Raw genomic sequence first — 25,026 nt, 5'->3', positions numbered from 1 at the left:
TGCACACAGTAAAAACAACAATACAAGTACAAATGGGATTATAATTCTGTCCAAATTTACCAGTGAATTGAGATCCAGTAAGGTGTTGCATTCTCTGAACTTGGTGACTTCTTGGTCCAGCGTGTCTAACAATATCAGCTGATTTTGTCTGGTTGAGACAAAAGCAAAGAGTAAGAAATAAATGGCTTTAGGTGAACTTTACTCATGCTTAAGGACATCTACTGAATAAAAGGCAGTAGAAAGAAAAACAATATATGCCTATCATTTAGACACTGATGGATGTTTAGAAGCGACTCACAGAATTTTACATGTTTGCACAGTTTTAGTGGTACCAGTTGTTTTATGCGGCCTAATATGATCTACACTACCAACATAAAAGCAACTGGTCAATCCATCCATCCATATGCTGTTCCACCAGTTTGCTTACTATGTACAGGTGGCTGTGTATGTCAGTGTCAGTATGTGCAGACAAAGACAGTTTGCTTTAGACATATTTTATCTTTTCATGTACTTATCACACACCAATTAAATTGAAATTTGTAAGTGAGGTATTTTTAAGGAACAGTCCTTCACTGCTTCTTCTCAAATCTCTGTTACCCTAGGACACATTGGGCCATCCTCAAATCAAAAGACCTAAACCTTTAGGTGCTGGAATAGGCATTTGCCCCTGTTTCCTGACATTTTATTGACAAGATGTGAAAACAAAATAAGAAATACTAAAAAAGAGCACTGTAAAATATTTCAGTGTAATGCTTTGCTAGGTGTAAAAGTAAAATCTCGTGACATACTGATCAAGAAAACACTCACGTGAGCTCTAGAAGTGCTCGTTTAGAGTTCTGTAGATCAGGCAGGTAGTGAGAGAGTAATCCCTCTGTCAGTTTGTCCACTGCTTTCTTATACACAGATGCATTCTGTACAGGGGCTGAGCTCTCCACATGCAAGGATTCCTGTTGTGTCAACTGGTGATCTGTCAAATAAGTAAGAAGAAATACACAAAGCACATAGGATTGTGTCACAAAAGTCCTTTCAAACCATTAACTGATAATCGTCCTTTTTGGTGGGTCTGATTGCAGTTTTAGCCTCACAAAGGTCATAACTGAAGCTTATTAGTGAACCTCTTACTGCTGATATTCTGACTGATACACTTGAGACTGCATTGTTTCAAGTGATCTTTGACATAAATACCATCAGCTGAAAGCTACTGAAGACACGGTTCGATCTGCCCTATATTTTATTGTTTATTTAACTGTTAACCATCATGACTGCACAGCGCTGGTATTTTAAGCACACAATAACACAAATGTTGGCCTGCCTGCAATTTTTTCATAAACATACTTTAATATATGGAATCCTGCACTCTGCTGATTTATCTGTAACAGTGACCCAGAAAATTCCCTTCTTATATCTTATTTTTGCTGTTCTCAAACTCTGGCTGAACCAACTGTAGGTCTGTTAAAAGATGGAGGAAAGACAGCTTATACTGTCAGTGCAGTGACATCATGATATAAACTGCAATGTCATTTAAAATTCTAAAACCCAGTTTCATGACTGCTCTCCATAACCGTCATCTGCCTATCTCTGACTATAGGGTTATCTCAGCTGCCTCTGGGATGGGCCTGTTTGTGGAGTCTGGGATCACATGAAGAGACAGAAGACAATCAGTCAGCCTAAATCCACAGAAGTGTGTCAACTTCTCCATAATGCTTGGGTTTACCTACTTGCAAAGTACTTTAAAAAACTGTGTGCAAGTGTACAGAGGAGAACTGGTGCTGCTTTAAATGCGAAGGGTGATCACACAAAATGTTTCCTTTTTCTGTTTGCTGTACTTTGCATGAAATTAATGTGTAAAAACTATTCACAGTATTCTTTATCAAAACATCCTCGTATTAGATCTAATGGACAAAATGTTTGCTGAGACACTGTTTATTAACCTTCTGCACATATATAAGTCAGACAGGTGAACTGTAGGTTAAGCACAAGTGCACACACCTTCACTGTGTGGAAGTTCACTTTGAGTCGAAGGTCCTTCATCTTCCATCCCCTCTACCTCCATATGCAACGTCTCTGTTATCCCAGACTGCTTTTATACGCTGAAAAGAGGCGCAGACAATCAGATCAGAACGATGAATCTCACTGGTAGATCTCATGGAAAGACAAGTACATATCACAGCATCTACATACCGAGGAAGCGTCCAGCTAGCTCGGTGAGCGCCTTCATAATGTGGAACTACAACGTGAGATAGTGCTAATCAAACAATCTGTAAACATTTCACTTCAGTCAACACCATCTTACCTGTCTATTTAAATGTGCTTGTAGGTGTGAGGAGTTGAGTTTTATTGACCAAAAGCAGGAGTCAGCAGTGCGACTTTGGAACTGCTGTGGCTGAACAAGCATCATGTGACTCATACGTCATCATCATGTGACTCCTGGTGAAGCTAAACTTGATGGTATTACTTCTGCTTTCCGAGGCAGTGCTACTTCCCTGATGTTTACACTGGTATTATAACGACAGTGTTAACAAGTTTCAAAGAGAATTAAGTTTATGAAACCGATAAGTACGTATATAGGTAAGTCCGGCTGATACTTCCTAACAAACTACAATGGCTGCCTGTTAGTCACGAACTGTCATAACATAGCTAACCTGTGCTAGCTAAGTGGCTACTGTTTAGCCAAGGCTGATTTAGGAGGACTACTGAAGTCAGAGTTTATCATGTGGGAATGTGAGTGACTGACAGACACAAGGACTTTAACATGCCGTGTTTTAAACTAGTTACTGACAGTAGTAAGTCTGTTTGAATGTCGCTGTTGGAATTGTTGGGATTTACTGACATGAAAAGATGACATGTGTTTGTTTCTGTATCACTTTCTTTTTAATCCAGGTTCTAACATGGCATAGAAATAACAGCTTGCGCCGGACCCCGCTACAAAAATGTGATGATTACCTCGGAGGACAGTAACCCACATTTAGACCTCACTTGGATATACATTGCCCCTGTTAAGTATTAAAGATGTCAGGTGGGAACTTCTTCACCAAGGTGCGGTCCGCACTCAGGAGGGAGCGGAATGACTGGGACCTGAGCGACACGGCGCACTTCGATTTATCCGACGAGCTGGTGGAGGATGAGATGCCCAAATTCAACAAGCTGAGGGTGGTGGTATCAGGAGAGATGGCAGACTACTCTGCAGGAGCATCGTCCAACGGAGTGGCAGTGAACACGCTGGTCGTGGCGGATGATGATGATGACCCCCTGCTTGACCCCTCCTCCAGCCTAGGCAGCCCAGGGGTAAACATGGACCCCTGCGACAACTGCACCAGGAAGAGAGAGAGGATCAGGCAGAAGAGGGTGATGAACAGGCTTGTCGTCGCAGCTTTGCTGTATTTCCTTTTTATGACAGGGGAAATTGTAGGTAAGCAGGTGCAGCGTGAGTCTCACGCTGTATACTTATTTTACTAAGGAATATTTAAATGATCATTTAATATGTTGATTATTTTTGTCTGATCACTTAGCCTATAAAATGTCACAAGTAGTAGTCTGTCACAGTTTCCCAGAGCCCAAGGTGCAAGGCTGGATTACCAAATGGGAAGAGCTGGCAGCTGACAGCTTTAGTCTGTGCCATAATCTGACTGATCACTGATTTATTAGAAATGTGTAACTTATTCAGTTTTCTTTTGTGGTCTGACCAACAGTCAAGTACTAAGATGCTGAGATCATCAACCAGTGAAGCTCTCTCTTTTATTACTGCTGGCGTGGTCACTCAACAACTTGTCAGCACAGGAAATGTGCTCAGAACCTTAGACGTCTGAGCTGTGTTTGCCTGGAATGGCTGTTCGTATAAACACAGCTGAGCTGCTGCCTTGCAGTTGTCAAACAAGCGATGCATTTCCATTTTTCATTTCACTCATCCAGTAATAAATTGAGAATATTAGCCATAATGCCCTCTGTAAAGGGCTGGTTGCAGGACATCTTATGAACACGATGACTCAAGACTGTCACACAGCAGACATACCATCCATACACCACATATACCCTGTAAGGATGATGATGGGAGGCCTTGCATGCATATTTACTGTAACTTTCACATTGTTGAGGTTCCACAGCTTTTTTTTAAGCTCAGGTTAGCTTGTTTGATTGTACTACAAGTTCTTTTACCATGGAAGTCACAGTGGGACATAAGATAGCTGAAGTGCCTCTTGTTAATGATTGAACTTGTCTCAGATGTACATTTTCAATATGTTGAGCACCACAAATCACATTATTCTGTACTGTGTTGTGGTGGAAGAAGAAACCTGGGTTTTTGGCCAAAACCTGCCTGCATGTGTAAATGTGTTTACAGACAATAGGCAATTTTTTAAAATAGTAATTTGGTCGAATTGAGCCAAGGATCATATATAAATCCAACAGAACACATTCACACACTATAGTATCAGAAATCATGCTGCAGCTGAATCATCACTTACCTGATGCAGTCTCTTGATGTATTTACTTCTGAGCTTTAGTTAAGGATTGAATTAGGGACTGTAAATCTGGATGAAAAGCAGTGGGAAGTCTCTGTTTTTGAATTGATACATGTCCATTTTTCAGGTTCCAGTTTCCAAATAATAATCTCATAGATTACTGATTTGTTTTCTGATTTTTACTACTCTTTGGATCATATACTAGTTAAAAATTATTATTCCAGAAAGAAAACCATGGCACAAACATAAAAATGTTTTATACTGGCAGTTTTCAAAACCATGAGGTCAACATGTGCTAGACATTTTCTGTTGTTCAGCTCAGTTTCTTCTCTTGCACGAGATAGAGGGCCTTTGTTTTCTTTATGGGCCAGTGTTTTCCAATGAAAATGGTGATTGTAGCATAGCTTCATTAATTACATGTTGGTGATAGTGTGACAGTTCACCACTTTTATATTAGATCTAATTCATCTAGGGTCACATGAGACACTTTTTTTATTATGTTGTTCTTTTCATGTGATTTAACAAAAAAAAAAACATTAAATGTACTTGTGATTCTGAAGAGCTTCTGTCACTTCACAGTATATCACCTGGAAGTCTAATCACTTTGCTTTTGATATTTATCTGCCTGGAGCCACACCTATTTAAACCTGTTTTGTTCTCCGACTTGAAATCTGCATGTGTAGGTCAAAGGTCAAAGTATTTATTTGTCATATGCACAGTTAGGAAACGCGTTTCCCTGTACAATGAAATTCTTACTTTGCCGTCCACATGAATGCCACAAAATACAAATGAAATATAATGTAGATGAATAAGTAACACAAAATCTAAGGCACTTTAAGCAGCAAATACAGAGATATAATAAAAATATATAAGAATATAATAAGAGAATGCATGTTACATGGGAGCAGCAGTCAACAGTCAATGTGCAGTTATGCATGTGCAAACTGAGAATGTAAACAGTACAGGATTTAAACAGTGTAAATAGCTTAGATAGATCTAAGCAAAAAGAAAATGCCTTTTCAGTTGTTCACACTGTCTTGTACTTTCAGGTGGTTATTTATCAAACAGCTTAGCCATTATGACTGATGCTGTGCACATGCTAGCAGATGTGGTGGGCATTTTGTTTTCTCTGCTGGCTCTCTGGCTCTCCACCAAGCCTCCAACCAAGAGATTCACCTTCGGACTCCACCGCCTCGGTACGTCTCTGTTTCCAGTAGCCTTCTCTCTTTTTCCTTTCACTTTCCCCCTCTCTCTCCACTTCCCTTTTTCTGTGTTAGACAAATACATATATTTGGTTTTGATAGAGATGAGTCACAGTTCCAGGAAGAAAGTATGTGTTCAGCAGTGTTGAAACCATAACAGATTACACAAAGGAAACCTTTGATTCAGTTATAAATCGAGATGACCGGAATTTCTGCAAATAACATCAGCTGTTATCATTACAAATATAATTTCACCACTGTAGTTTACCTGTTATGGTGTAACTGTTGGTCCAAATATACACTCAGCTGGCAGATTATTAGATACACCAAACTAAAATGAATGCAGTCTAATACAGTAGTCCTCCAATAAGTTGAAAATGTTCAGTTTGTGTTCAAACTGTGTCAGAGAGGTGCTGATTCAACTGTATGTTCATTTGGAGGCTGTAGCTCGCATTGGGGTTGGACTGTACTGCATTATACAGTATAAGGATGACGGCGCTCCCATCTATAGGGCAGGAGAGATCACTAAATGGTGCTGTGGCCTTCACAAGTCACCAGTGGTGGTTTTTCTTTTCATTTGTCACTTGTTTGTATTTTGAAGCAATTATTGCCTTGTACCTTTTGCATGATCTCTGTGGTGTACAAGTTAAAAAGGCACATTCTACCTGTCTCTGACCTACCCACTGAGATCAAGTTTTCACACCTTGCATTTTTATTGTTTTTCTTTATATATACAATGGATTGGGATTTCCTGGCCTAGAGGTGGTATCGGCAGTCCTCAGTGTGCTGCTCATCTATATTTTGACGGCCATACTGTTCTATGAGGCAGTTCAGAGGACCATACATCAAGACTTCAGTATAGATGGAGATGTCATGCTCATCACTGCAGCTGTTGGGGTGGCTGTGAACCTCATGTAAGTGAAGTACTTGTATGTAAATGTCTGTGTAGAAAAACTGAAGACCTGAAGTGCAGTGACATGTCAGTGCTGGATACCTGTGAATGTCAGGTATCAGCAGAAATGTAATGATGCTGTCTAAACTGCACTTCAGTGCTTTACAGGTAAGCTGCTGATCCTTAGTGTGTAATGTCTGACCACGGACTGTAGATACAGAAATCAGGACTGGCACAGTGCAGTTTCTAAGTTAGTCAAATCACAATGTGAATTGGACAAAATAAATGTAATGTTAATGCCTAAAATGGCGCCTTCTTTCTTTGGTTTCATCTGCCTTTAGAATGGGTTTCTTGTTAAACCAAAGCGGTCACCTCCACTCTCACGGTCATGGTCACTCTCACGGCTCTGCTGCTGCCTCGGGGTCGCAGTCGGCTGGGTCTGGCCACCAGCAGAGGTCTCACGGCAGCCTGGCTGTCAGAGCTGCCTTCATCCATGCTCTGGGAGACCTCCTCCAGAGTGTCGGGGTGCTCATAGCTGCATACATTGTCCGCTTTAAGGTACCCTGTGTTTTTAATGAATTGTTCACCATGAATGTTAACAGTTTATTTTAAATACATAATAGATTCCTTGTTTTGGAAATTTATTGGAGCCAATATAATATAGCAGTTTGTTCAGAAGACACTTCTGAGAAATAACTACGTAGTTTGGTAGCAATTGTAGGAAAAATAGAGACGGAGTTCTGAGAGTGTTGTTTTAGTTGGTTCAGTTCTGTTGAGCTTCTTATTGACTTCCAGATGGATTACCGTTTAAGAAATTGCTCAGTTTAAATTTATTACTTGCTTATTTATCATTAGAAATGTTATTTTTCTTTCATGAATTGTATGTACACTTTGCACGTGTAGCTCACCTGATGCACTCAAAGCTGTGCTAGCCTAGAATTTAGAAGTGTGCCGGTTGATCTCTGTTTTACCTATAATTAGTATAAAATGTTGTGCTTATTTCCACAAAACCTCTTAAGGGATTATGTGGAGTTTGCAGACCCATAACATATAGTATTATGATTACAGAGTATTTGGAGCTGCATTGTGCATATAAGAGTCATTTGTACCAACCAAAAATAATAACCATTTTGCATATTGATAATGGAACTGGTAATTTAGAGAGTGGTTGATTGAAAATAATGTCAGAGATCATCCTAATGCGAACAGTAGATGTAACCCTGTGTCTTCACAGCCGGACCTTAAAGTGGCGGACCCCATCTGTACCTACATCTTCTCTCTTTTGGTTCTCTTCACCACATTCCGCATCATACGAGATACTGCAGTAATTGTGCTTGAGGGTAAGCCTCGGCTCCTGGTCTCAGATTCAGACTATGCTGTTTAGTATTAAGAGTGTGGTGTGAGAACATTAATGGTGTTGTTTTTATCCTTCCATGTCAGGTGTTCCCAGGCACTTGGACATTCAGCGAATCAAAGAGGACCTCCTGAAGCTGGAGGATGTCCAGTCGGTCGATGAACTGAATGTCTGGGCGCTGACAGCTGATAAGACTGCAGCACTAGTACATCTTCAGCTCAGTGAGTAATCACATAACACCAGTATACCCAAGAACAGAAAGGGATTTGGGCAAATTAGGAAATATAGTGCTAAATATTATTTATTAAATTCCAGTCAAATCTGGAATTTCTATGCCCAATTATTCATCAGTCACCTTCACACTACCTACAGTATTTTCACTGTCTTGTTGTGATTAAAGTACATCTGAAGTGTATTTAGACACATGACTAGTGTTTCAGCGCTGATTCACCATGACAAAAATGACACTTTTGTCCACAGGTCTACACAAGTATCAGAATCAGAATCGGCTTTATTGGCCAGGTGTGTTTAACACCTGAGGAATTTGACTCCAGCACAGTGGCTTTCAGTGCGCATATACAACACTCTTCCATAAGGCAATGAGCAAACAAGTAAACAAGATAAGACACAGTGAATAAGACAAGAAAAGAATGTGCAAACCAGAAAAAGTAATGTGCAGTAGCAAAATAAAAAGTTATAAATCTAGAAATATATACACATATTTTAGATGCAGTTTTTCAGATAGATATATACAAAGATATATTTACAAGATATTGCACCGAAGGTTGTCATTCTGTTATACAGTCATGGGTTAAGTGTGGGGGAAGAAACTGTCCTTGTGTTTGGTTGTTCTGGTGCACAGTGACCTGTAGCGCCATCCAGACGGGAGGAGTTCAAACAGTTCTTGTCCAGGGTGTGAGGGTTCTGCAGAGATCCTCTCTGCCCTCCTTTTGAGGTGTACAGGTCTACAGGTCCTTCATGGAGGGCAGGCTGGCACCGATGACTTTTTTCTGCAGTCCTGACTGTCCACTGGAGTCTGTTCCTGTCCTGTTTGGTTACTGAACCAAACCAGACAGTGATGGAAGAGTGGATAAGCTGTCACTTACATGCCAAATGTTTGTAATTCAACAGAAAACATACAGTACATTCACACTGTCATTTTTGCTCAGTTATTATTAACATTAACACTTAGCTGTTAATGTGGAAAATTACTTCTCTAATCAGATATAATGCTAAGTGTTCTAAAAATGCTATTCAAAGAAATAAACAAAACACACAGACCTGTGTCTCAAGTGTCCCTGTACACTACCCTCCCTCACTGGGGAAGGGTAGTGTACTGGTCCCTCACCCAGTAACAGCACTAAAAAGCTGGCCCATGGTTAAATGTCATTGTTGGCCCCTGGTCTAGTGGGACACACTCTGGGTTATTTCATTTAATGCTGAAATGCATTTTTGTGTTCACAGCGCCTTCTAGTGCTAACAAGTGGGAGGACGTTCAGGCGAAGGCCCGCCACCTGCTGGTTCACACCTACGGTGTCACCAGGTGCACAGTGCAGGTCCAGACATACAGCCAGAGACCAGTACACAACTGTGTTCAGTGCCAACAGCGCAGTGCCTGAACAGAGAGACTCATGCTTACATTGACTTCCACAGTGTTTGGATGTCGCACTGCTGTCACTGTTCAGTGCCATAGCATGAGCCACAGCATATGGTATGTAAGTGGAAAAAGACGGTTGCCAAAGGACAGTCAATGGAAAAACAACAGGATAAACAGTTAAAGGATCACTGCTGCCTCTAGGGAACTTGATGCTTGTAGCTTTCGGAGCGGCGGTTGAATGCTTCAGCAGAGAAGAATTGGAAAAAAACGTTTCTCTTAATCACCTATTCCAACAGGAAACTCTTATTATACAGTTTGCTTTATCACAACAGATATTTTGTCATTCGATTTAAATTTTACTCCTTGTTACTAGGTGAGGATGACATACTAAGATTGTATTATTTTACTAAGGATGTCAGTAAATGAGAAGGTACAGGTACCTCATGTTATTTAATAACTGTGATCACAGGGCATTTAAGATTTACTCTTCACCACTGGCACCTTTAACATTGTGTCCTTTTAGTAGATATTAAATTTCAAATGTGCTCAATTATTAATATTCTTCAGTCAAAGTCTACTTTAAGGCACTTTAAAAAAAATACAACAGGCTACACCTTGATTTTCTTGTATTAGTCTATACTGGACAACACTTAAAATAACAATGCTGACTTGATTTTAGCACATCTTCTAATTATTTGTGCTGAGCAGGCAACTGACAATCACAGTGTGGACTGACTTTGAATCACGGTTAACACTACAGCAGCTGGACTGACTTCCAGTGTGGTTTCAGCCTCACACTCTATACTGACCCTTGTTTCCAATTCATTAAGTCACTGTCATAATGCAAAGAGAAATCTGGAGTATTTCAGAGATGGTGTGTTTTGAGGAAGACGGGTGTGAGTTAAAATTTGCCATTTGGTGTTTATATGTTTATGGTGTTTTCTCTGTTGAGAGGCTGCGCGGGGTTTCCATATCTCTATACTAATCATCAAGGCAAATCAGGAACTGGATTACTGGCTTTGTTTATAATAAAGTATTAAATCTTTTGAGTCTCTCAGTATCTAATTTTTCTGGACAAACTGAAGTTAGGAAACAGCATAGTAATTCCTGAGCCTTAGTAGTTTTGTTGTTATTGTACTGTCAGCACAGCTCAAATCCTCTACTTGAATTTGAACATTAGTCTTTGTTGCATATTTGAGCCATTTTCATCCATAGTTCTATCAAATTTGATTGCATTTCCATTCACATCCATTAAGTGCCCTGCTCATCCCCAAATACAAGAACTGTAATTTTTAAAATGATAGTACCTACTAATAATGATGCAAATTCAGAAAAACAGAGGATGAACACAGGATCAGAAATGGTTTGATGTAGGTCAGTGCATACTATGGCCTACTGTGTGCTTGCTGTCACTTCTCAACACTAGGTGGTGCACTAACATGGTGACAGGATCACTATAAGGTAACATGCACACACGCACCATTGACAAATAAAAAGACAAACCTGAATAAATGAGTGGTCCTTTCCAGGAGGGAACAAGGGGTCACTGAATGATTTGATGAGAAAATTAAAATGATGTGAATCCTAGGCCGTGGCCTTCACAGTCACCAGATCTCAGCCTAACTTAACACTAGATTTAGAACCATGTTATAGACAGCGCTCTACCAGCATCATCAAAACATACATGTCTTTGTGGTGAATTAAGCCTTTCTTATGGCTATAATGCATGCAGTATACAGCATGAACACTGAAAAGCAAGTGTGTATATATAGATGCGGCTGAAATTTGGCCCTTGTTGACACTAAGGAGTCTGAGTAATTATCTAGTGTGAAACAGGCCAAAATATTAAAGGCTACAGTTATAATTATGTACTGTATCGGCGCATACTGTTTGTATTCACTGCGTATTTGAAACAATAAGACATCAACTACATAAGGCTTTTCACACAAAACAAGGTTGATATTCAAAATGGAGACGTGCCATGGGATTTATTATTGACACAAGTAAACTGGGAGTGTCGCAGTTTCCAGGCAACAGCTGCATTAACAAGAAGCCACTTAACCAAAGGGAGACAACTTCTTTGATTTACAGCAGAGCCAACCATTTACAACCACCACCTGACTGCACTGCTTTACTTCAGAGTAGAGCCTGACCGATATGTGAGGCTTATGTTTGAATGTATATGATGATACATCAGCCAATATTCATTTTTATAGATTAACATAAAGATGTTTGCTAGGGATCCCTTACATTTTAACTACTTAGGAGTTCTGACCAGGGTGTGTACTTAGCAAGACATTGACTGAAAAATATATTAATTAGATATACAATACTTAACTGTAATTTTTTACTTGTCAAAAGCTACTGCTGTTTATGTTGCTTTTTAAAGACATGCATGGGGAAAGATGCAGAGGGAAGAGGGCAGACTCTGAATGTGATGGTCACATATTACTGTATCTAAGCGGGTTAGCATTGATTCTAAAAGGCCCTGTGTCTCAGCTTTAAACTGCAGAGAAGAAAATGTCAGTATAATGCGAGAACCAGATGCGTTTCCAGTGGACATTATTACTGACGACAGTCATTCTTTGCCGTTGGGCAGATTTTCTTCCTGGTTCATTTCTGCAGTAAAGATGTCAAAAGACACTGTGACCTTGGTTTTGTTTCTCATAAATTAATTTTGTCCTTGGCAGCAAAACATTTGACTTCACCAGGACTGCAGGATAAACCGGCCTAACGAAAACACCTGATGGCTGACTAACTGAAAAATTCTCCATAAATAGAAAACACTGTGCCAGCCTGGGAACAATTGGGCTACAATTAACACATGATGTATCACCCAGAAAAAAAAAACTGTTGTATGTTATGATGACCTGTTTTCTTTTCATAGTTACAGGACTGACACCACTGGTAACACGTGAGGATTTCCATCTGTAACTTCTCATATATTCTATGCTTAAGTCAGTAGTCACATGATCTGTGGTGTCATGGTATCTGAGACCCAGTCACATACGCAGACACACCACACACGCTATGTGCTTCCTCCTCTGTTATTGTTTCTCTACAGTACGCACCTTGGGCTACATAACACAAACCACTAAAAAAGCGCCCTCCAGCCGAGACATAAGCTGGTGCTCGTCTGTACCTGTTTATGCTCTCTAAAGCTATGAAATATGACTAGAAAACATCTTGCATTTATGATCAGAGAAAAATGACAATAACAGGCAGCAAGGAGGAAGGAAATGTTTTTAAATGTAAAACACTCATGTAGACATATGCACATACAGTAAATGAAACCAAACAGGAAGAACCAGACCAACAAGCTCAGGAAACAGTACCTGTGCCTCTCCCTCATACCCATCCTTCTCACCCTTTGTTTAACATTTAATAATTTATCAGGACTCCATTCAGGTCGACAGTACAGCTGGCTGTGTGACCTCCAGTCAGGCACTGTGGGACGGTTTTCTGCTGGAGGGTTTTTGCTCTCCTCTGAGGTATGAGATGGATGTTAAGAGGATTGTCTGTTATTATGAAACACAATGGGAGAATTCAGTGCCCACGCAGCCATAAACCAAGCAGATAAGTGCATCTGCTTGCTCGGATGGCAGTAATTACTTTACGGTTTTCCTAACTGACAACAGGCCATGTTTTCTTGTCTTCAAGCAACATTCATACAATTTGTTAAATAACATTTGGGAATTAAAGAATGGATGTAAAATGTTAGGTTCTTGACCCTGTAAACAGCAGCTGACTAACAGTCTCACCTGGCTGGAGGACCACATTTCAAATGAGCTTTTTAGGCTTTACTGTGTTTTAATCCCTGATTCAAACATAAATTGAGCATTTGTTGGTGGATTAATACACAGCTGGTATCCTAGGCATGGCAAGGCAACTTTATTATAGCACATTTCCAAGGCAATTCAAAGTGCTCTACAGAGGCAAGGAAAAACAGTAACCGCATTAAAACCAGAATAAAATCAGTTAAGACAAAGTGAAGATAAAACATTGTTAAAATGGGATACATAAGAAAATAAGAAAAAAGGATAAAATAAAAGGTCTGACAGAAATCCAGCAGTTACACTGCAGAAATACAGCACAGAAACCAGTCAAACAAGGGCATAGGATAACAGCAGAGTTTTCAGTTCAGACTTGAAAGTGGCAGAGTTGGCCACATTTAAGGTCAACAGGAAGCTGGTTCCATCTGTGTGCAGCATAGTAGCTAAAGGCATCTTCATCTGCTTTGGTTCTGACCTGAGGTTCTACCAGCTGACTGCTTCCTAAGGATCTCAGAGCCCTGCTGGCTTTGTATTCTTCAAGGAGATCAGACCTGTATTTTGGCCCCATGCCTCTGAGCGCTTTACAAACTAGCAGAAACACTTTAACATCAATTCTATAGGTAACTGTTAGCCAGGCTAAGGATTTAAGAACAGGAGTGTTGTTCTCCTTTTCCTGGATCTTGTCAAAGGTCTGGCAGCATCGCTCTGAATGAAGCTGTCTAACAGTCTTTTTGAGAAGACCACACAAAAGATCGTTACAATTGTCCAGGCTGCTGGAGATGCAAGTTTCTCTAAAACCTTGTCTGGACCTGAGACCCTTGAGTCTTGCTGTTGGTTTGAGATGATAAAAAAACTGATTTAGTTATGGCCTTGATGTGACTGGTGAAGCTCAGGTCTGACTCATTATGAGTTTTTTTATAGCTCTAGAATCAAACTGATCAATAACTTCTAACCTTGTTGTCAAAGCCTAAGTGACCACAGTCACTTAGTGACAGAGCTAAGTAAATTTTAGCGTTGTCTGTGTAAATGTGAAAGGCAGCGTTATTGTCATGTATGATCTGACCCAGAGGGAGCATGTACAGGTTGAACAGCAGTGGTCCAAGAATCGAACCCTGGGGAGCTGCATGTCATGGTGATGATCACCAATGGAAACAACGTAAGCCCTGCCTTCAAGATATGATCTGAAACAATTGAGGACTGTACCTGATAATCCTACCCACTTTTCTGCTCTGTTTAGAAGGATTTTATGGTCTACAGTATCAAAAGCTTCACCAAAACTAATGTTTTACCAGCTGATGGTGTTAGAGGAAAAGGTTTGTCTAGCCTTACTTAATTCAGAGTTATAAATGCAAAGCCTCTCTCTAAAGATCTCATAGTGAATTTGAAGATTACTTTTCCTCCATTTGCACTCAGCTTTCTTGCACTCTCTCTTCTGACATCTGTCAGCCAGAGTGTACCTCCATGGTGCTTTTTGCTTGCCAGAGTTGTATTTGACCTTTACAGGTGAGGCACTGTCAATACATTCAAGAGATTTAAAGCTAAAATGATCAAGAAGTGAATCAACACAGTCTGATGTTAGACTTACTGATACAGACATAGCTTCCATAACGACTGAAATAGTACATTCATTTAAATATCCTTTTTAAATATCCTTATTTTTTAAATAGCAACACAAGTGTTATGGGTAGTATGTAACATGTTGCAGCAAATCAAATGTTTCAAGCACACCACAGAATTCTTGTGCAAATTTGTCTTATCAATATGAATGTTAAAGTCACCAGTTATGACAATATGCTCAAAATCTGTTGAGATAACAGAAAGTAGCTCAGTGAAGATGTCTATGAAATTTGTAGATGATCTTGGAGGTCTGTAAATTATTAACAGCAAGATCATAGGTGTGCCTTTCAACACAAAACAAAGATACTCAAAAGAGCACAAATAACCACATAACTGTTTGTACTGGAGTCTTTAACTACAGCAGCAATACCTCTACCTCTTCTGTCAGTGTTACTGTTATTACTGTGTAGCCACGTTTCAGGTAAAAACATAAAATCAAGAGTATTGTGATAAGATCATTGACTAAAAATGTTTATGCTTTTAAGATCATTGACTAAGAATGACTTGTTAAGAGAGTGAATATTTAATAAAGCTGCCTTTGTGGGAGGGCCCTGAGCAGGCTGAGCATGGCAAGGAATTATTAACAATTTTTTTTTATTATTATATGACTGAGTTCAGTGCACCATTCTCCTTCTGTTAGTTATTATCACAGGGATATGGAAATCTATTGTTTGTTAGGTCCTGGTTTGTCCTGGGAGCATTCATGAGTGCCATCATCTTTTTAACCTGGACCTGACAGATAGCAGTAAGAGATAGCTGTAATTTGTACACAGTCTCTTGTGCTGACAGGATGTGTTGTGGTTTTATGAGATAGAGGGTGATTTCACTGCTGTTGTGAAGTGGGGGTAGGAGGAGCTGGACGGCACCGTGGCTGAGACGTGTTGAAGTTGGCTGAGGACTTAAAGCCAGAGGCTCAGGTGGAGATGGGCACTGAGGGGGATCTGGGGGTGAGAAAACAGGAGGTGGGCGGAGAAGGCGGCGAGGGGTCAGTTTGGTCCCAGCAAACTGTTTTTACAGCACACACAGTGCATGTGGGATCGGCTAAAGTAAACTTGCTGTATCCAAAATCACTCCGTTTAGTGTGCTACATTTGCGGTCCACCATTTTATTTGAGTGTGTGAAACTGGGGCTCTAACAATGGACTGAAACATGTGTCTGTAGTATGTACATTACTTTGTGCCGGCAATCTCACAGTGCAATGCTCTGCATTATAGATAAGAAAATTGCTTTTAAATGGCTCAAGCACTCTCATTAATGATGAACAATGATGATTAATAATGGTCCCAAATCTAATGTTACTGCTCACTGTTGTTTCCATTATAAAGGGAGTAAAGAATCAAGAGGAACAAATGAGGAAGTGAATGGGGAATATATCACAGAATGTGTTTGGGAACAATGGTATGCTTTTCCCACAGAGACATGTTACAGTAAGAAAAGCACAGGTGCAGATAAAAAAATTGATGATGGCTCAATTTACAGATGCTTCAGTTCTAGGATCCTGGTACACTTAAATACAACAGAACCATCATTATTGTTATGAGCAATACCTGTACTTTTACTACTATGAGAAATAAAATTGTTTGCTCTCAGCAGACATCTGTGGCAGACAGCATTGAGTCATATGACAATATTTGCTGGTAGAATCAATTCATTATTGGTTTTGGTCTTTTCGTGGTATATGCAAGCAATTACAAAAATACAGAGTATGATAGTATCTTTAGTACAGACCAGACTATCAGTCTAAAGATGTGAATATGAATATTCCTACACATGTATGGTTATACTCTTTTAAACCTTTCAGAACAAAGACAACACTGGTGAAGAATGTTGAACATATTCCCAATAATGTACATCACATAATTTACCAAGTTCACATTTTGTCTCTTCACATTCAGACACTTTTGTACATTCACATCTACTGTACTAGCTTCTGGGTTTCTATGACCAACACCTACTATGACTAAACACACTATATTCAAAATTAATATACTGTGGATCTCTAGGTGTTATCACGGACAGCTAGAGTTAAGTTTAACTTAGACTTTATGGCAGTATGAGTAGCATGTCTGTTAACATAGTATTGTTGTGGAAGGATGTCCTTGGGCTGGGTGAAACCCCACCAGTGGAGCAGAAGCATTTCCGCACACTGACTGTCAAAGTATCCTAGTTTGTGCAGAAAGGATTCTGCTAGACAGATGGGGGGCAAGCGGATAGTCACCGCGTTTCTTTCTAGCAGATGCCCACCTTTTTTTTTTACTTGGTGAGCTTCTTCACCAGCTCCAGCTCCTCCACTGGTTTCCACTCCTGATTAATGGTGATGAACTACAGCAAAATGCACAAAAAAACAACACATGACCTATTTGCAAGTGATAAGCTACATGAGCAAGTAACATGAGTAGCCACAGGGTGTAATGCCCCAGCACGTGCGGCAATATAAACACAATAACAGGCTGTTACTAATTTGATAACATTTCTTCCTCTATGACTCAGCTGATTGCAGCAGCACACTGTTGCTCACTAGAAGATTCTGCTTGTATTTAAGAGTCATGTAAATCAAAAGGTTTATTAACAACTATCAAGACATTATGAAATGTTAGGAAATAATGTTAAGAATATTACCTTTTGGGGTTTTGATGGGTCCAGTCTCTCCCATGGTTCTGGGTTGGAGGTCTTATTCACACTAAATGGAAAAAAAAATGAACAGAATGAAAACCTTATATTATTTTTTCAGCATTTCTTACATTACATACAAATGTTAAACACAATTTAGAAGACTATATTATAAAGCAAAACAGTGCAATATAATTTTATCAAAATGAGAACAAGTACAAAAACACTCACATAACATCAGGTTTAGTACACAGAAAGTACAGTGAAGCAGAGGTGGCTCCTGTTGCAGCTAAAGTCATAAACCCTACCAGCGGGATCAGCTGGAAAACACACAAAACATAACATGTAACTTCCTGCATGGGCTACACATCCAGTGTCCATAATACAAAATCACCTTTAGCAGAGTAAAAAATGTACATGGCTCACCTCCTTTCTCTTTCCCAGCATCCGGAAAAATCCACCCATTTTTCAAATTTCTCAAATACCTAAAAGAATTGTATTAAAAGTGAGGCTGAGAATCCAGATAATGTCAACAACAAAGAGAGGAGGCAGCTGTGTGTGGTGCGTCTCACCTGCGTTTGTCAAGAAATTATTGTCGCCTCTTCGCACAGAGTCCTATAAACAAAGCTGATGTGGGCTGAATGAGAAGTGATACGAGATGAAAGGCACGTAGTCAGACAAAACTTCCTGCAGTGAAATGCACCAGTGGAGTCCCATTCATCACCACATCCATATTTCAGTTGATCAATACATTTTCTGAGTGTGCAGTGCTCTCTTGTGGCCACATTTGAAAACTGAACGTCAAGGGCTAGAAGATAGCTTCAAGCACATAACAGCGCTTGTCAGTGACATAAAACAAGAGAAGACCCCAAACACCAATGGTCAAGGTTTACCAATTTTATTTCAAACCAACTTCTGTGTAACAAAACAATGTATCAGTGCAGAGGACATGGTCATATGGGCTTTGTCATTTGGGTGGTGTCTGATATGTGTGGATCTGCTGGGCAGTGAGAGAGGGCCTCATTTTGCTGAGGGCCCTTAGGAAGTATGTGTGTTTGATGGCAGAAGCTTCCATGTTCTCCTCTTGTAGTGCCAACAAAGCAGCCTGGAAAACAAAAATATGTTTCAGGCAGTCCCTCGTTATCCATTTATCAAGGTTGACATTTAAGAACGGTATTCTATTTTGTATTTTATAGCCAGGTTTAAGAAAACAAGGCCTCTGGGTGTGCGTCATATTACCTCTTTACACAGATTTTCCAGGTCAGCTCCAGAGTAAAGCTCTGTCTTTGCGACTAGTTCCTCCAGACACACATCAACACTTAAAGGCATCGATTTAGTACAGGCCTTCAGGATGGCAAGTCGAGCCTAGATGCATGAAATGACACACACAGTATACGAGGTTAATCGGCTTTTTATGTGCAAGTTCTTTTAATTCTCCTCAAAAAAAAAAAAAAAAACTATCTTGTGCAGCTGCTTTAATCCTGTAACAACACAATTTTAATTTCGATGGAAGATATAATTAACCTGCTGGTCAGGCGGTGGGACATGGATGATGTGCTCCAGTCTGCCAGGTCTGAGGAGGGCACTGTCTAAGCAGTCAGGTCTGTTTGTGGCAGCTACAACCATCACATCTTTGTTGCTTACTTCCTGGCAGTCCAACTGTCAGAGAATGAAAAACAGCTTAAAGCATAATGTTCACTAATCAGCTTCATACTGATCATGTGTTTCATGTGATGGAAGGAGGTGTGAGATCATCATATCTGACCTGTTCCTGTGTGTGATTCTCCTCCACCCCTTCTGTCTGGAGGATCTTCTCCGTCCCTCTCCTCTCCAGCGTCTTCAAGCCAATTCCATCCATCTCATTCAGGAGCACAGACAAGAGGCGTGTCTGTACGCTGTTAGGTGTCTGACTGTTCGACCTTGAGCCAACCAGAGAGTCGATCTCATCAAGGAACAGGATACAAGGAGTGCAGGCTCGGGCCTGACGAAACAACTGTGTGGACAGACTGGGGTGTTCATGGATGAAACACACAGGAAGACGCAAACACACCAGCCATTCACAGAAAAAGAAAATACCTGTGCTAAAGCCTTCTCTGAATCCCCGACATAGGGAGAGTAGAGGTCAGCACCACTGACAGACAGGAAGGCACAGTGAGAGGAGGTTGCTGCAGCTCTGACAAGTGTTGTCTTTGCACATCCTGGGGGCCCGTAGAGCAACACGCCATGGGGCCGACACAGACCCAGACGAACAAACGCCTCAGGGTACCTCATCGGCCATTCAATACTCTGAGATGTTCACACACAAGACAGGATAGGTGGAAATAAATAAACCATTAATTCCAGTGACAGGTGTTTTTCTTTGATTTGTAGGAAACACTTCTAAACAAACTCAGATGACAACTCTATGTATTTTACTTTGTATATTTCAGGCACTCATTTACCTGTCTTAGTCTGAGTTTGACCTCATCCAAGCCTCCTATCTGCTCCCAGGACACTGGGGAGAGGTCTGTCCTGCCCAGGCTGCTCCGTAGGCAGGAGGGACGCACTGACTTCAGGGCCTCCTGGAAATGCTTCATGCCCACTGCCTGTCCTCCTGAGCCCTGCAGACAATAATGTCAAGAAAAAGCATGCACAAATTTCTGTTTTAAACACTCAGGGGGGGGCTATGTTCCCACACTTAGAGAAGCTGTAGAGCAATATACTTAAGACACTGGAAGTCTTGGACTTTTTTTTCTATTTGATAGCTTGCTTGATTGCTCTATTTATTAGTGATTTTATGCTGGTTGCAGAAAACTCGACACCGTATTGACCTTTCAGAGATGTGATACTGCCAGTACTTAAGAATGGAGTTGTAGAGTCAGCTTAAAAGTGATCTGTTTTCATAATACTGAACAAAATAACAATAATAAAAGCATTAAGACTAGTTATATTTTGACTAGCTGTTTCCTCATGGTTCATTGCACCCGTACAAAATAAAAAAATACAAATATACCAAAAAAAACAAACAAACAAAAAAAAAAAAACGCAAGAGATGGCCAGCAGATGTCACCATTTCTGAATGCGTCAAATGCTTCAAAACTGCAAACCATTTTCCAAACAATTGATTCATATTGATCCTGGGCTTCGGAAAGCCGAAAGCCTTGGTTTGTCCATCACTGGTATTTACCTTTGATTCTTCCCGTAAAGCATGCATAGCAGCCTCCCTACACAAGGCACTTAGGTCTGCTCCTACATATCCTGTAGTTCTCTGTGCAAGCTCTGCCATGTCCACACTGGGACATGTAGGCATCCTCGTGCACAGGACAGACAGGATGGCCTTTCTCTGCTGCAAGGTGGGAGCTCCAATGATAACCTACATAGCAGATGTAAAATTCAGAGCCTCAAAATTTTATTTACATGTATTATTATGCACTGGGTTATACATTTTCTCCTTTGTACCTCTCTGTCAAATCTTCCAGGTCTGCGCAGTGCTGGGTCTAAGCTGTCTGGTCGGTTGGTGGCTCCGACGATGAGGAAGTGATCAGACTGATCCATCCCATCCATCAGTGTGAGAAGCTGAGCAACCAGGCGGTTCTCTGGCGCAGTTGAGCCGGTTCTCCTTGGACTCAGTGAGTCCAGCTCATCTAAGAACAGCACACATGGTCCCTCTTCTGTTGCAGCTCGAGCCTGCTCAAACACAGCCCGCAACATCGCCTCACTCTCACCCGGCCGTGATCCCACCACCTGAAACAGTCAATCATTATGTACTTTCTGATTTAAAAGAAAAAAAATAAAATAAGTTTAACATAACATAGCACAAGGAACCATTTTAAATCAATCCCCGATGTGACCCAGGATTTATAACAATAAAAAGATCTTATTTGTGTTTCATGCATAAATTTATCTTCTCATGTCCACTTCCCATGTTGAAATTCATCTCTTTTTATCTTATTATTATTATTACTGTTACAAGTGTGTTATGTTTGTGTTGGTAATATCAACCAGATTAAGCAGGTCTCTGGCACAACTCCTAATGACTAGAAATACAGAGTAAGTCACATGAAGAATACAGGACTGCAAGTTCCTTCAGTGTGAAATGTCATGATAACAGCATTATTCTTCATATTAGGAGAGCCATCATTGAAAACATGAAGGAGAATTATTTCCTAAACAAAATACTGACAGGAAGACTGAGCTTCTTATAACCCAAAATCTCAGCAAACAGCAAAGTAAATGTTCAATATCAACAGAAATCAAATGATCTTTTAAAGAGATCACCACACTGACAACACAAATTCTAATGCATAAAAGGTCCCAATCATATGGTCACTCACAGTCACCATAGAATTGAATCAGCATATCTCCAAGTCAGTTTGAACAAAAAACTGAACATCTTCACCTTCATGAAAGGGGGATCTACTGCATTTTAGACTGCATTAGTTTTAGCTAGGTGTCTCTAATAACCTGCCACCTGAGTGTATATTTAGTTACCTCTGGCCCTCTGACAACCACCAGGCTAGCCCCCACCTCCTCCACCACTGTGTGGACCAGCAGGGTCTTGCCCACACCTGGAGGCCCCACCAGGAGCATGCCTCTGGGACACAACACACCTATAGAGCTCAGGGTGCGTGGATAGAGCAGGGGCAGCTCCAGCATCTCTCTCAGGGAGGCGCTCACCTAACATACAGTATGAAAACAAATGTAGGTGTCACATAGTTACAACACACATTGTAGATGAACAGCAATAATGTTATTACAGTGAAAATACACACCTCCTCCAGCCCACCCAGTGGCACTGTATGCTGCTTCTGCAGCCGACTCCTGTAATGCCGGACCGTTTGGACACCAGTTATCTCCACAGCAGTTTTTGAGGTGATATATCCAGCAATGGCAGACTCTGGATTGATGCTTTCAATAACAACATATTTAATCTCTGTATCAAAATCCTGCAGGTTGATCACATACTTGTTATGGACATGTACACCTTTCAGCATGTCTTTCACAAGCTCATGAATGAGGCGAGGAGGTGTGTGTTTCCTAAAGTCAACACTCTGGACTACCACAGTTATCTTAACACCTTTCAGTTTGAGGCAGGGTACGGGTGTGAGCTGACCAGGGTCCAGGTCCAGGTGTGTGCATGGGTGAGAGATCAAACTGGGAGAGGAACATTTCAGGTCCATCTGCAGGAAGCCCTCTGCCAGGTCAGGCCGGGGCCAGGCAGTGCACAGGCAGCTTCCCCCTGGAACAGACACCAGCAGAGGGGAGCCCAGACTCAGACCCAGTGCTGACATCAAGCCTGGACCCAGCCTGCATCTCTGAGAGCCTTGGTCTGATGGATCCACTGACAGCAGCCTCAGAGACTTCATTGTCCACCAGCAGCCACACTGACAATAAGATACAGAAAGGTAAGCAGAGTTCTTAACCCTCTGGGGTTATAAAATGTTCATAATTCACAGTTTAAAACAGGTCTTCCAACTGATCTGCAGAAATAAATGACAGATCTGTGTGAAAGCCCCACATCAGCACTTTCAACTGGTTTTCTCAGTTTGTTTATACATAGTATGTAAATGAAGTTACGTTACTGTATACCCAACATACTCGGTATATTCACTTACAGTATCTTATCTACAGACGAAATCCCAGTGAACAAACAAAAACAACCAGACAAGAGTGAAGCTAATGTTATAGTGCCACTGCTTCAGCTGCAGTGTTAGCTAGGCTACATGCTGCTAGTTGTTAGTTTCCTTTTTAGCTGCGATAAATACTTTTAAACAAATATTGTTACTCACTTAATGATTGATACTAGTGAGTGGCTGCTAAAAACGCTTATATCATACTGCTGCTGACAGCAAGGGACCGACTAATATTTACAAAATCCATGTGGCGTTTAAACGAGATGGCCAACCAAAACATTGTCCTGTGCGAGAGAGAACTGCTTCCGCTTTGCAAATTTTGCAAGACAGGTCGTAATATGGATCCCGTTTTTTGTGCAACACCCAAGGAAAATTACAGAACAGGGCTCCCTGACACTAGCCCAGGCTTCTGAGACGAAACAAGAATCCTGGAGCAAAATAAAGCTGTGAATATTTCTCATTTGAAAGTTAAAGAGCTCAAAAGAACCACAGTAATTGCAAATATGACAATAAAATGACACAAAACTACAGCAAACAGACACAAGGAGTCTGTTTCAGTCTAGTGAGCCTCATGGGGCGGGGGGTCTTTTACCTGTCTGTGCCCAGGGGCCTGCATTTTGTCCGGCTACCCCACCACTCAAATCAATGAAACTGTCATAGTCGTCCAACAAATTCTAGCCTTTCCCCGATGCTCTGGCGTCACCTGATGTACAGAAAATAAAATGCAGTAGGTCGAAACCATTTTAACAAGCAAGATATTGCCCTATCTGTCTGGCTATTTTCACATATTTCTTCTTTAAGAGCTGCGTATTAAGCGACAGCGTCCATCTGCCCTACGTGGGCTACATATTTTGACAATAAATTACCAGGGTGACTCTTTAAACACGTTAAACCTGCCTTTAATTCGCAGGTAGACTGTAGATTCGTAGTGCTTTACTTAGCGGCTGCAAGGAGTTTTATCTCACGGTTTATCTCCTTCAAAGGTGGCCAGGAGTGAAGTCACGTGGCTCGCTATTTACACATAAACGGTACAGCTGTGATATTGACGCTGAGGAAGGTCGTCTGTGTTTTGTAAGCGGACGAGGGGATTTTGGTTTGGACGTTGCACAGGTAACTGTGCTGCTGCTGTGAGGGGAAGGAGAACCGAACCTGCTCCTTCTGAACATCTGAACATCTGAAAGGCAAGTGTAAGAATAATAACGCAATCGACCCGTCTTAAGAATTAAATGGTAAAACGAGGGAGGTTGAACGACGTTGACTGTGATGAATGAATTAATACGCGAAAAAGCAGCAAATAAAAACAACTGGTCTTGCTAAGAAATCAAAACACCAAGCAGAGTAATGACACGTTTCCACACTAGGCCTGTATGAGATTGAGTTTTCTTTTTTGTCTATTTGCAAACAGTTTTTTCTTGTTTGTGTGAGGTGTCTGTATGTATCTGAGTTGTCCCTTGCAGCCACTCATTATTTTACCTGACGCCTTATTTCTCTGCCCCTGCCCCCAACAACCAGGCCAGACTTGGCACGGTTCCCCTCTGTACCGTCATCCTTCCAGATCTCGCGAAGTCCAGAGTCTGTAATCAACCCTGCGCCCTGTGTGCGTAGGCCTGGCAGTGCAGACAGCCTGAGTGTGTGATTGGAGGGCCCAGGACCTACTAAGGGGGGGATTATAATGTTCTTCGTTATTTGACAGTAGATGCAGAATTAGCTTTAACTGATCACCTACCTCTGCTTGTTTGTGTTCATATTAAAGAGTCAGAGGGAGTCTCGGGGCCATGTCTACCCTCCTCCGCTACATCTCCAGCTCTTCTGTCGTTTTGTTCCAGCAAGGGGTCTGTCGGAAGATACCCGGGAGGAGACACTTCAGGACTTTCCCTGTGTTATTGGACCAAAAGGCCTACAGAGGTAGGAA

General features: G+C 41.0%; 4 protein-coding genes across 10 annotated transcripts in view; 1 reads left to right on the top strand and 3 right to left on the bottom strand.

The window, feature by feature from the left end:
• bloc1s6 (biogenesis of lysosomal organelles complex-1, subunit 6, pallidin) overlaps positions 1-2,382 on the bottom strand; it is a 4,174-nt gene extending 1,792 nt beyond the window's left edge. The window contains exons 1-4 of one of the 2 annotated variants that reach the window (XM_020605783.1): positions 2,294-2,382; positions 1,990-2,090; positions 808-967; positions 61-148 (exon numbers count right to left, since the gene is read on the bottom strand). In XM_020605783.1, coding sequence (XP_020461439.1) covers positions 61-148; positions 808-967; positions 1,990-2,053 — 312 coding nt within the window. In that variant the 5' untranslated portion in view covers positions 2,054-2,090; positions 2,294-2,382. The other variant, XM_020605784.1, reaches the window with a different exon arrangement.
• A 93-nt stretch (positions 2,383-2,475) lies between these two features.
• Positions 2,476-10,547, top strand: slc30a4 (solute carrier family 30 member 4). Of its 2 annotated transcripts, none has more exons than XM_020605781.1 (8): positions 2,476-2,568; positions 2,881-3,409; positions 5,507-5,653; positions 6,420-6,573; positions 6,893-7,109; positions 7,786-7,891; positions 7,992-8,126; positions 9,370-10,547. In XM_020605781.1, exons 2-8 carry the CDS (start codon positions 3,010-3,012, stop codon positions 9,522-9,524), a joined length of 1,314 nt encoding a protein of 437 aa, XP_020461437.1. In that variant the 5' UTR covers positions 2,476-2,568; positions 2,881-3,009; the 3' UTR covers positions 9,525-10,547. The 2 variants fall into 2 exon arrangements, with proteins under 2 accessions (XP_020461437.1, XP_020461438.1); XM_020605782.1 differs by lacking the exon at positions 2,476-2,568 and adding an exon at positions 2,591-2,721.
• Positions 10,548-15,440: 4,893 nt separating this feature from the next.
• cunh15orf48 (chromosome unknown C15orf48 homolog) lies at positions 15,441-18,226 on the bottom strand. Of its 2 annotated transcripts, XM_020605796.1 has the most exons (6): positions 18,075-18,226; positions 17,929-17,987; positions 17,734-17,822; positions 17,512-17,572; positions 17,137-17,214; positions 15,441-15,833 (listed from the first exon to the last, which is right to left on the bottom strand). In XM_020605796.1, the coding sequence occupies exons 2-5, from the start codon at positions 17,965-17,967 to the stop codon at positions 17,146-17,148; spliced, it is 258 nt and encodes an 85-aa protein (XP_020461452.1). In that variant the 5' UTR covers positions 17,968-17,987; positions 18,075-18,226; the 3' UTR covers positions 15,441-15,833; positions 17,137-17,145. The 2 variants fall into 2 exon arrangements, with proteins under 2 accessions (XP_020461452.1, XP_020461451.1); XM_020605795.1 differs by having other exon boundaries at positions 15,441-17,214; positions 18,075-18,225.
• Positions 18,227-18,384: 158 nt separating this feature from the next.
• Positions 18,385-24,678, bottom strand: afg2b (AFG2 AAA ATPase homolog B). 4 transcript variants are annotated; one of them, XM_020605869.1, is made up of 12 exons: positions 23,981-24,294; positions 23,707-23,817; positions 22,254-22,865; positions 21,973-22,158; positions 20,941-21,225; positions 20,669-20,854; positions 19,944-20,102; positions 19,579-19,788; positions 19,268-19,495; positions 19,027-19,161; positions 18,742-18,867; positions 18,385-18,607 (listed from the first exon to the last, which is right to left on the bottom strand). In XM_020605869.1, exons 2-12 carry the CDS (start codon positions 23,728-23,730, stop codon positions 18,470-18,472), a joined length of 2,289 nt encoding a protein of 762 aa, XP_020461525.1. In that variant the 5' UTR covers positions 23,731-23,817; positions 23,981-24,294; the 3' UTR covers positions 18,385-18,469. The 4 variants fall into 4 exon arrangements, with proteins under 4 accessions (XP_020461525.1, XP_020461528.1, XP_020461526.1 ...); XM_020605872.1 differs by lacking the exons at positions 23,707-23,817; positions 23,981-24,294 and adding an exon at positions 24,588-24,678; XM_020605870.1 differs by lacking the exons at positions 23,707-23,817; positions 23,981-24,294 and adding an exon at positions 23,271-23,418.
• Between the last annotated feature and the right edge of the window lie 348 nt (positions 24,679-25,026).

This window comes from Monopterus albus, unplaced genomic scaffold (assembly GCF_001952655.1).
Source record: "Monopterus albus unplaced genomic scaffold, M_albus_1.0 scaffold72.1, whole genome shotgun sequence".
Classification (NCBI taxonomy): Eukaryota; Metazoa; Chordata; class Actinopteri; order Synbranchiformes; family Synbranchidae; genus Monopterus; species Monopterus albus.
The sequence above is the reverse complement of the archived record's forward strand: the minus strand, read 5'-3'. Positions and strand labels throughout refer to the sequence as shown.

Excerpts from the sequence above, each read along its gene's own strand:
- slc30a4 (XM_020605781.1), top strand. The coding sequence starts at position 3,010 with ATGTCAGGTGGGAACTTCTTCACCAAGGTGCGGTCCGCACTCAGGAGG. Across the intron at positions 3,410-5,506 it reads TATGACAGGGGAAATTGTAG|GTGGTTATTTATCAAACAGC; the intron begins GTAAGCAGGTGC and ends TTGTACTTTCAG. Across the intron at positions 8,127-9,369 it reads ACTAGTACATCTTCAGCTCA|CGCCTTCTAGTGCTAACAAG; the intron begins GTGAGTAATCAC and ends TTGTGTTCACAG.
- cunh15orf48 (XM_020605796.1), bottom strand. The coding sequence starts at position 17,967 with ATGGGTGGATTTTTCCGGATGCTGGGAAAGAGAAAGGAG. Across the intron at positions 17,573-17,733 it reads TGTACTAAACCTGATGTTAT|TGTGAATAAGACCTCCAACC; the intron begins GTGAGTGTTTTT and ends TTTTCCATTTAG. Across the intron at positions 17,215-17,511 it reads ACCCATCAAAACCCCAAAAG|TTCATCACCATTAATCAGGA; the intron begins GTAATATTCTTA and ends ATTTTGCTGTAG.
- afg2b (XM_020605869.1), bottom strand. The coding sequence starts at position 23,730 with ATGCAGGCCCCTGGGCACAGACAG. Across the intron at positions 22,866-23,706 it reads AGGCCCCTGGGCACAGACAG|TGTGGCTGCTGGTGGACAAT; the intron begins GTAAAAGACCCC and ends TCTTATTGTCAG. Across the intron at positions 19,789-19,943 it reads TCAAACTCAGACTAAGACAG|AGTATTGAATGGCCGATGAG; the intron begins GTAAATGAGTGC and ends TGAACATCTCAG.